Source organism: Engraulis encrasicolus, chromosome 23 (assembly GCF_034702125.1).
Source record: "Engraulis encrasicolus isolate BLACKSEA-1 chromosome 23, IST_EnEncr_1.0, whole genome shotgun sequence".
NCBI classification, from domain to species: Eukaryota; Metazoa; Chordata; class Actinopteri; order Clupeiformes; family Engraulidae; genus Engraulis; species Engraulis encrasicolus.
Genome location: NC_085879.1, coordinates 36,738,706 through 36,749,720, shown reverse-complemented (window position 1 = coordinate 36,749,720; position 11,015 = coordinate 36,738,706). Strand labels below are relative to the sequence as shown.

At 43.8% G+C, this 11,015-nt stretch overlaps 1 protein-coding gene across 1 annotated transcript; it reads left to right on the top strand.

Moving 5' to 3' along the window:
* The first annotated feature begins 1,411 nt into the window (after positions 1-1,411).
* mtfmt (mitochondrial methionyl-tRNA formyltransferase) lies at positions 1,412-9,083 on the top strand. The gene is made up of 9 exons (XM_063190604.1): positions 1,412-2,046; positions 2,182-2,382; positions 2,771-2,893; positions 5,312-5,414; positions 5,790-5,865; positions 6,075-6,166; positions 6,861-6,939; positions 8,139-8,209; positions 8,527-9,083. Exons 1-9 carry the CDS (start codon positions 1,814-1,816, stop codon positions 8,752-8,754), a joined length of 1,206 nt encoding a protein of 401 aa, XP_063046674.1. The 5' UTR covers positions 1,412-1,813; the 3' UTR covers positions 8,755-9,083.
* The last annotated feature ends 1,932 nt before the right edge of the window (positions 9,084-11,015 follow it).

The following is an 11,015-nucleotide window of genomic DNA, read 5'->3' as shown; positions in this document are numbered from 1 at the left end:
GAGAGAGAGAGAGAGAGAGAGAGAGAGAGAGAGAGAGAGAGAGAGAGAGAGATAGTGTATATGTTTTTTTCTCATTTTATATCTGAATTTTTTAATTATTTTTTATTGAATTATACATTTATTGACTTTGCATTATGTATCTTTAATTGGCTTTATGTCTGTTGTTTGTTTTGACTAATTACATTTTGTACATTTTCCAGGGTGAGAGAGAGAGCCTAAAGGTTGCCGATTCAACTTCCGATCCGCCAGGTTGGTGAGGGGTAGTAATTTACCAGTGCTCTCCCCCATCCTCCTCTATGACTGACCCAGAGCATGGTACTGTCCTGCCACACGGCTCCCTTGGGGTGCCGGTCGGGGCTACCCCCTTGCATGGGTAAGGCTTAAATGCAGTTTTGTTGTGTGTTAGATGTTGTGTGTTACGTTTCACTGTGTGCTGTGTCACAATGACAATTCAAGTTTCCCTTTTCAATAATAATTTATAACAGACCTAATTATCTATTGGCTATCTCTCTATATATAAATTTATATGTATATAAATATATACAACAGTATAGGGATAGGCATGAACGTAGGGAAATGCGATGCCCTCACAAAACATTAATTTGATTTTTCATTTATTTTAACACAGGCTAAGCATGTGTGTGTGTGTGTGTGTGTGTGTGTGTGTGTGTGTGTGTGTGTGTGTGTGTGTGTGTGTGTGTGTGTGTGTGTGTGTGTGGTCTTTGACCATGGGCCCTATCGTATTGTTTGTACAGCCTTGCTGCAATGACAAATGGATCGAGGGGAAAAGGAAAATAGTGTCTGTCCTGCCGGTCATGCACCTATCTGCCTCTGTGTGTGTGTGTGTGTGTGTGTGTGTGTGTGTGTGTGTGTGTGTGTGTGTGTGTGTGTGTGTGTGTGTGTGTGTGTGTGTGTGTGTGTGTGTGTGTGTGTGTGTGTGTGTGTGTGTGTGTGTGTGTTGAAGTACACGTTTAACAACTCAGTGAGGGGAATTTTATTCCTTTATGGGAGGCGTTTCAGAGTAGCTAAAGAAAGCGGGTTGAATGACCCAACGGTAATCTTTATTATGGTTGTAAGAAAATGTGCCACCACTGCATTGTTTTTATTGTCTGCATTGAGGGAAAATGGTGCACACCTACTATATTTTTTCTATCACTAGCAGTAAATGGTTTACAATGAAAGGTACCCCTCCCCCCCGTACATCGCAAGAATTAATGGGCTCAGAACAGTGCACTGGGAATGAGTATTTGTGTGATTTCCCAAGATGTAGGCCTAGATACAGGTAGGCCTATTACAAGCATGTAGCCATGTGCACAGTTTTAGGGCATATTTGTTTGAATCGATATTTAATTTATCCTGAAACTTCATGATCCCAGATTTTGATTTTGGTCCACAGTGAATTTGAGTTTAACACCTCTGATCAAGGCTAAAGCAGATAAATTAGAATATATGGCTAAAGGCAGCAGGACAAGCCTAACTTCAGGACAATAACTTCAGTAGGACAATGTTTCCACCCGGGAACTTTCCTGTGCGGACCGGAAGTTGCCTGTGTTTTAACAGAAAACATGGCGGCGTCCTTTGAAAGGTGGTGCACGGCTTTAAACTATTGATAACTCCTTACATAATCTATAAAATTGTCCTTTATAACTACCGATTTTCTACGAAATTATGATATAACTAATACGCTGTTTCCTGATAGTAAAACTTGAATTACAAGCGGCGATATGTGCAGTTGTTCTTGTGGACATGTCACAGTCCCGTAGAGGAAAGCTCTTATGACAGCCAGATAACTGTCCTGCCCTGTTGAAGCACCATGTGGACATTTATTTACTGTAACACCCTGGCAACTGGCCTCAGGACATTAAATAGTATATGTATCAGCAATCATTGCAAGACGTTGCTTACACCCTGGACACGGAAAGTGTACTACAACAAACACCAGGTCCAAACCAGTAGGCACCTAGCGTCCAAACCACCATGGCGAGTACTGTTCTTCGGAAGCGACGACTTCGCACTGGAATCTTTAAAACTTCTCCATGCTTCCAGGTAAGTTGTAGCCACTGTTCAATTTCTGTTGACATTACACGTATACACCCAAAACATCTATGGCAAATGTATCTGGGACAAGCGAGGCAGTTCCCTAAGTTGACATGCAACTCCCCACTTTCATGTTGACTGTAGTCTGGAGGCGAATGGCAGAGTCGTGGGCACGTTAGAAGTGGTGACTTTGACGCATGCCGCCCCTGTGTGGAAGTACGCCCACCGACACCAACTCAGAGTGCACGACTGGCCCGACGTGGACGTTCAGGGTCGTTTTGATGTTGGGGTGGTGGTGTCATTCGGCTGCCTTCTGAAAGAGAGTCTGATCAAACAACTACCACTGTAAGTACCGTAGCAGCTACAGTGTTTCTGTGTGTGTGTGTGTGTGTGTGTGTGTGTGTGTGTGTGTGTGTGTGTGTGTGTGTGTGTGTGTGTGTTGCTCACATGGGTGGGGCATTTCTGAAGTGTGTGCCATCTGTGTGCCAAGCCAAAATGACATGGTTGTGTGAGGACTGTGCGTATTCAGTATCTACTAAATTGATGTTTCAATGTTTTTGATCATGCAAATGTGTTGCTGGCTAGGGTACTGATGCTGTGCCTTTCTATGATCAATAGCCGAAATGGTGAAGAAAGTACAGTAAACAGAAGTCCACAGTGATAAATTGAGGTGTGTGTGTGTGTGTGTGTGTGTGTGTGTGTGTGTGTGTGTTTGTGTTATGCTCCCCATCAGTGGCATCCTGAATGTGCACCCCAGCCTCTTGCCACGCTGGAGAGGCCCCGCCCCCGTGTTCCACACCGTGCTGCATGGCGATAAGCTGACTGGGGTGTCAATCATGCAGATCCGGCCCCTGAGGTAAGCATAGGCACAAGCACAGGCAGGGGGTTTCTACATTGGAAGCAGGAGACAGAGCTTTTGGAAAATTGTCCATTGAAATGTACACAGAGACTTGATATGTCAATGCATGGTAGTGGTATGCTTTGGCACTGCCCTCATTTGATTACGATTCAAGAGGTAACAATCGATTTGAATCAATTCAGTTCGATTCTACGATGCATTGTGATGCATTAAAATTCTACTGAAAGCAAGGGAAAGTTTTCATCATTAATGAGGCAATACAAACTATTTATTGACTGTTGGGTTGTTCACTCCTGCAGTTTGCAGTGCTTCGAAGTGCTTTCATTACATTTTAAGTTAATTTGCTCCGGAAATGCCCACAGAAGTAATTGAAATTTGAAAAAATATGCCACACAATTATGGGATTTGCTGAATCGAGGCTGAATTGTCTATGCCCCCCAATGCACTTCCGAATTGATTTGTTGATACCACTAATGCTTTCACTTCAAACTGAAACCCCCATACACTGTTACTTACAGTCTCACTATGATAATCATAATAGTCATGATTGATAATGATGGCAGTCGTGGCTTGGGAGGAAGATAAGAGGGTTACAGGTTCGAATCCCACCCTTACCTCTCCCTGCACCTCCATCCATGACTGAAGTGCCCTCGAGCAAGGCACCTACCCCTACATTGCTCCAGGGACTGTAACCTATACCCTGTAAAAATCGCTTAGGATTAGGGATGCAAACGATTAAAGATTAAAGTATTCGACTTTAATGGATCAATGCATTAATCGATTAAAAAACAGACAAGACAAGACAAAAAAAGACAAGAGACCCAGGTGAAAGGGGCATGTGAAGAGTGTGTGAAGAGGAGTGTGAATAGAATATTTAAATCACCTTTGATTAAAGAATTGAAATAGAATTAATTTAAATGTGGTATTTTATTTCTATTTTTTATTACAATTTTTAGATATAGTTTTTTTTTTTTTTCGAGAAACATTGAGATTTCTGGGAGAAAACGCCGCTTATCAATTAATCGGAAGTCGATCGATAAGGCTATCAACTAATGATTAATGAATTAATCGATAATTTGCATCCCTACTTAGGATAAAGGTGTCAGCTGAGGTGCTGGTTACACGTATGCAGATATTTTTAACTACATTATGACGGGTATGTTTTAACCCCCTAAATGGGATATTTAAAACACTTTCTAAAATTATGTTTTAACGAGAGGCCAAAACCAATGCCCAGGCTCCGCCCTAACCAACGCCTTCAGCACAGCTACACTCACTAAGGCCAGGAGCCAGTTCAGGTAGAATCTGGATCCCGCTACAGCGGGAACTCCACCCACTTTGTCGGGAACTAATCAACTTTGAGCATTTCCAACCGTTCTGGGTAGAGGCGTGTTCAAAGCAGTGACGTTGTTTAAGCAGAGACGTTCTATTGGGGACTAAGAAATGTTTGGTTTAAACTTTGGCTCAGCCTGTTCTACCCTCGACCAGTAGCAAACCAAGGAAGGTCGGTCAACCATGCCGTTTAAGAATAGTTGTTAAGTTAGTTGTTATGATCTTGGTCAGACCAAGTCTCGAAGAGATTTGAAAGTCATGATGATAATGAGGCAACAAAACCAATGCCTTTTCAAAAATATCCATATATGCGGAAACAGCTTCAGAGTTTAATGTAATGTAATAGTTCTTATGAAAGTGAAGTGAAAGTGAAAGCCCAACTGGGAAACTCCAACTCCCATTGTCATTGTGACACAGCACACAAGTGCACACTGCACACAACGAAATTGCATTTATGCCTCACCCGTGCAAGGGGGCAGCCCCCAATGGCGCCCCAAGGAAGCAGTGCGGTGGGACGGTACCTCAGTCATGGAGGAGGATGGGGGAGAGCACTGGTTAATTACTCCCCCCACCAACCTTGCGGGTCTGGAGTCGAACCGGCAACCTTTGGGCTACTAGAGGTCTGATGCCCTAACCGCTTACCCATGACTGCCCCTAACCGCTTACCCATGACTGCCCATAACTATGGTTAAAGGGACACTGTGCAGGAAATGGTCAAAAAGGTACTGCAACTATGCTGCTCATTGAAACTGGGCTGCCTATTGCCAAATTTGATCTTTACATGAAAGTTTACCAAGTAATAAGCAAATATTTTCTAGTGTGGTCCAAGTACAGTCATTTTTGCAGCTAAAAATGGCTTTTTTCTGAAATTCAAAATGGTGGACCATGGAGAAGATCCCCCTTTTTTCATGTATGAAAAGTGCAATTTTTCCAGTCACAATGAATACTTGAAATTTGATGCTGGTGGTGAGTATTCATGAAAAAGGTAACATTAGTGAATTGGCAGCATGAATTCTGGAAATAAACAACTAAAAATCTCACACAGTGTCCCTTTAAAAGATGAGTGTTTTCTTGTGTGTGCAGGTTTGACGTGGGCCCCATCCTGCACCAGGAAGTGTGTGAGGTGCCCCCCCGCTGCACAGCCGATGAGCTGGGACACACACTCGCCAACGTGGGCGCCAGACTGGTATGCTAGAGTCAAGTGTGTGTGTGCGCACGCGTGTGTGTGTGTGACAGTAGAGTGTATATGTGAATAACAGTAGTGTGTATGAGACAGACATACAGTACACTTGCCTTTGTAAGGGCCTCTGTGTGTGTGTGTGTGTGTGTGTGTGTGTGTGTGTGTGTGTGTCTGTCTGTCTGTCTGTCTGTCTGTCTGTCTGTCTGTCTGTATGTGTGTCTGTGTCTGTGTCTGTGAATAGCAGTAGTGTGTATGAGACATACAGTACACTCGCCTTCGTGAGGGCTAGACTGGTATATCCCCATGAAGTGTGTGCGTGCGCGTGCGCGTGTGTGTGTAAAACTGTAACTGCTCATGGTGTGTGTGTGTGTTCCTTAACAGCTGATGGACACACTTAAGAGTCTTCCAGAGAGGATCTCGCAGCGCAGAGAGCAGGCCAGGGAGGGAGCCAGCTTTGGTGAGGAGAACACCACTTTAGGGCACTGTGGACTATGTACACGATGTTGGCAGGGGTGCGTGTGCGTGCGTGCGTGCGTGCGTGCGTGACGTGTGTGTGTGTGTGTGCGTGCGTGTGTTTGTGAGTGTGTTTGTGAGTGTGTGAGAGAGAGACTTTAGGGAACTGTGAACTATGTAGTTGATGTTGGTGTGTGTGTGTCTTGTGCTCAGCCCCTAAGATCAGTGTGTCGATGAGCTGGCTGGTTTGGGAGGATCAGACGTGTGACCAAATAAATCGCCTCTATAGGGCCATCGGCTCACGGGTAAGACACCATGTACAGTATATTCTGTCTTAAACTGTATCTATGACTATGTATAGTGGGTGAGACACCACGCATATCCAGTCTTATACAGTATAATAACAGTAGAAGAAAGAATAACAATAGTATGAATAACTGGGTAACCCTTTTAAATAGGATGCACATGTATGCCTAGTAGTAGAGTAGAGTAGAGTAGTAGAGTAACTTTATTGATCCCCAGGGGGAAATTCAGGTATCCAGTAGCTTACATAAATACACAAATACACAAAAGCCCACATGGACATTTCAAGACAAAAATAACACAGGAATAGTCATCAGGGCGGGGAAAATAAAATAAAATAGTAGAGATAATAAATGTAGGAAAGGTAATTGTGCAAAAAGACATTCTGTGAGTTGGGATAGACCAATGCAGAAAAACATACTCTGTCAGTTAAGGTAGACAATCTTAACATGACTTGGAACAAGTGTTGATGGATACATCTATGATATAGTATAGTATGTAGAAGGCAGTGTACAGAGTATGATAGGGGTTGAACATTCTCACAATGTCACAGTAAAGTACAGGTAAGTGTATTAGGCAAACACACACACACACACACACACACACACACAAAGAGGTTCCCCAGTCACTGTGATGATATCAATGGAAAACGTCTTATTGGTTATAGTGTAATTTCCTGTTCATTTAACCCTTTAGATCCCATTGCGGACCATGTGGATGGGCAGAACTGTGAAACTACTGGACCATGTGGGGAAGTGCAATATCTCACTGGCAGGTACGTACTGCTCAAGAGAACTATCATGCAAAGGCACATTTATGTCACATTAGTGCATTCCACGTTGAGTTGCGACATCTTTGCAAGTTAAGTTGTGCGCCTCAACTTTTGTCACTTGACAAGGTTAGCACAGCTTCCTGCCGTGTCTGCGAATATCTGTTGCTGCGGCAAATTTCTGTTGCTAAAGGTGAAAATGCAATGCTGTGCCCTGACCCTAACCATGCCTAACCCTAACCTGTCAGTAACACAACGGTTCTCCTCCTTTACTTTTGCCATGAACAGCAAAACAAGCAACGGAAGTGTGTAATTGTGCCCAGACCAAAACCATGCCTAAACTTAAAGTGGGGTTGCAGGTTAACCATTTTAAGAAAAGGGCTTCTGCACACCGGCTCCGACAAAGTGCGGCGCACTTTTGCTTCCGACAGAATTCGGACCCCCAAACCAAATTTCACACGAACATAACATTGGTAGTCAATGGGCGACGCCAACAAAATAGAACTTGTCTCTAATTGCTATCCGACATCGGAGAATGTCCGCGGACATCGGCGCCAGTGTGCGTGGTTCTATTGAAAATAATGGAATCGAACTTTTGCGGAGCAGTGCGCAGCACTTTGTCGGAGCCGGTGTGTGGAAGCCCTTAGAATCCTGGGGCAGTTCCCCCAACGTGATGCCATACCTGCAACCCCACCTTTAACCTGTCACAGGGCATTGTGGAGCACGAGTTCACATGTAAAGGTGTGATGCACAAACGCGGTAGACGGTTCAAGTCACTGTGTTATCTTAACGCTCTGGCATGATGACATGGGCAGTCATGGGTGAGCATGGGCAGTCATGGGTGAGCGGTTAGGGCGTCAGACTTGCATCCCAGAGGTTGCCGGTTCGACTCCCGACCCGCCAGGTTGGTGGGGGGAGTAATCAACCAGTGCTCTCCCCCATCCTCCTCCATGACTGAGGTACCCTGAGCATGGTACCGTCCCGCCGCACTGCTCCCCATGGGGCGCCACTGAGGGCTGCCCCCTTGCACGGGTGAGGCATAAATGCAATTTCGTTGTGTGCAGTGTGCTGTGGAGTGCTGTGTCACAATGACAATGGGAGTTGGAGTTTCCCAATGGGCTTTCACTTTTTTCACTTTCACTTTCATGTTGTTATGTGGACAGTGTATATGTCTTTATGTGTTTATTGTTTGTTTGTGTCCCTAGGTTCCCCTTCATCAGTGCCTGGTTCCATCTGCTTTCAGAAGGAAACAAACACTCTGGCAGTGCGATGTCAGGTGGGCTTTAAAACTCTATTACCAATTAGTGAGATTGAGATTCGAGACATTGTCATGTCTACTGATGAAGACCCTCCTTTGCTTCAGAACAGCAGCGTTAATATTAGCTAACCCTAGATCTGGCGGACTTTCTTATGATAAAGACTCAGTTTGAGATCTAATTTGAGATGTTAATTTGCCAGTTAAGTCTAAACATAACCTATATTATCCACTTTACCTCCTCTCCTCTCCTCTCCTACCCTCTCCTCTCCTCTCTTCTCCTCTCCTCTCTTCTCTTCTCCTCTCTCCTTCCCTCTCTCCTCTCCTCTCCTCTCCAGGATGGCTGGGTGGGTTTTAAGACGGTGAAGTTGAAGAAGCGTCTCTCGGCAGCTGATTTCTACAACGGCTATCTGCACCAGAATATCCTTGCCAAATCACGCATGGCAACCGAGTGCGTGTTCCGCAGCGTTCGGGATGGCCCGAGCAGTGCTGGAACTCGCACACACACAGACACAGACACGCCCCGGACAACACACACACTGCTCATGAGCAAAACTTCCCATTGAACACACACACACACACACACACACACACACACACACACACACACACACACACACACACACACACACACACACACACACACACACACACACACACACACACACACACCACAGACACACATGCTGCTCATGACCAAGACTGCCCATGGAACACACACACACACACACCCACGCACACGCACATGCACAGAGAGAGAGCTGTGGGGCTGGACTGAGCTTGGCGGAAGCAACCACAAGAATCATTACAAAAGAGTGATATAATGCACTATTTTGTCTGTTTTAAGACGAATTGTACATTAATAAAGAATGTACATATAATGTACTGTGATTGAGATGTAATGAAATGTCATTAAACACATGTAAAAGTGTGAATATGTGTGAAATATTGAGCTATGACCAAAACAGTGGGTCTTAACCTGGGGTACCGCCAGAGATTGCTGGGCGGTCCGCAGAAGTTTGTTTGCGTTGAGGTTGTGACCAAAACTCTGCTTATGAACATTATAAATAGGCTAAATCGAAACTGAATTCAAACATGAAAGTTGTTAAGGTATTGATTAATGTGTCGAGCAAGACTCATTGTAAAAAATAATTACTTTTATCAATTTTAGTGAGTATATTCAGTATGTGTGAAAGTTGGGGGGGGGTTACAAAAAAAAGGTTAAAGGGACAGTGTGTGAGATTTTTAGTTGTTTGTTTCCAGAATTCATGCTGCCCATTCACTAATGTTACCTTTTTCATATACTTACCACCAGCATCAAATTCTAAGTATTCATTATGACTGGAAAAATTGCACTTTTCATACATGAAAAGGGGGATCTTCTCCATGGTCCGCCGTTTTGAATTTCCAAAAATAGCCATTTTTAGCTGCAAAAATGACTGTACTTGGACCATACTAGAAAATATTTGTTTATTACTTGGTAAACTTTCATGTAAAGATCAAATTTGGCAATAGGCAGCCCAGTTTCAATGAGCAGCATAGTTGCAGTACCTTTTTTGACCATTTCCTGCACGGTGTCCCTTTAAGAACCACTGGTCTAAGGTAAATCAAACCATGCCTACCCAATGCAAAGGGGAATGCTCAAATTTTGTCTCCTAAGGGCATTGTCCCCTCCATCTCTTTCTGTGGTGTTTGGTGGCAGCTTGCATAAGATGTGCGCTACCGCCATCTACAGCACAAAGGGAACTCCATTCATTCTCATGCTCCGCAGGTCTCCTAAAGGGGCATTCACCTGATGTCAAATGGATCCCAATTCCCTGAAAAGTATGGACTCGTATTGTCTCTATTGTTTCCACTGTCTCCTGATATGACTCCCAGGTTCCAGGGATGACTGGAGCCCTCACAACTTTTTTAGAGTTTTTTTTCCTCTGGACTCTGAGGAAGGCGCAGGTGCGCCGAAACGTCAGTCATTTTGTGCACCAAAATAATTTAAAAAAAACTCTAAAAAAGTTGCTGAGTGCTCCAGTCATTCCTGGGTCTAGTCACTGAGTAGTTAGTAGCCCAGCTTATCTTGACACTGCTGTCCTCGATGGTGAGCACCACCAAGGCTGAAGCGCAGACATCCCCTCTTCGAAATGACTCCCAGGTTATTTAGAGTGAACAGTGTTAGGCAACCGTCTTTGAGCCAAGGTATATTTTTCTTCCGCGGAACAAATACCACCAATCACCACCAATCTAAATATATAAAATGTGAACGTTTTAGGGCCACTGTGGCTTAGTGGGCTAAGGGGCCATACCATAAACTCATGGCTCAAAGGAACACAATGAAAATGTATTTTACAGTCATGTAGCCTAACTCACAAGGCCCCCATATACTATATATTCATGATGTATGTATATTCCAGTCAAGCCCCCCTTTACATAGGTCGTGCCATACTACAGCTCCAGGCCACTTTATTAGAATAGCATGAAAAAGTTATTTATTTCCATAATTCCATCAACAATGTTAAACTGTCATGGATTGTAGATTCATGGCCCAGCTGTTTAACTATTCCAATCATTATTTTTTTTCTTTTTACATATTTTGGCCTTCCAGCTCAAAAAAACCATGAATTGGGGAATTCGCATCATTAGAATATTGTAATAAAATCACAATTTTCTACATCAAAATTCGGTTCACAACAAATCAGTTGAAATTTGGTACTTTCTACATAACATGAAATGTTCAATACTTGGTTAGGACTCTCTCTGTCTTAATCGATGCTATGATGCGTTTAACATTGAAGTCAATGAAACTGTGCATGGCAGCCCAGATAGCCTTGATGCT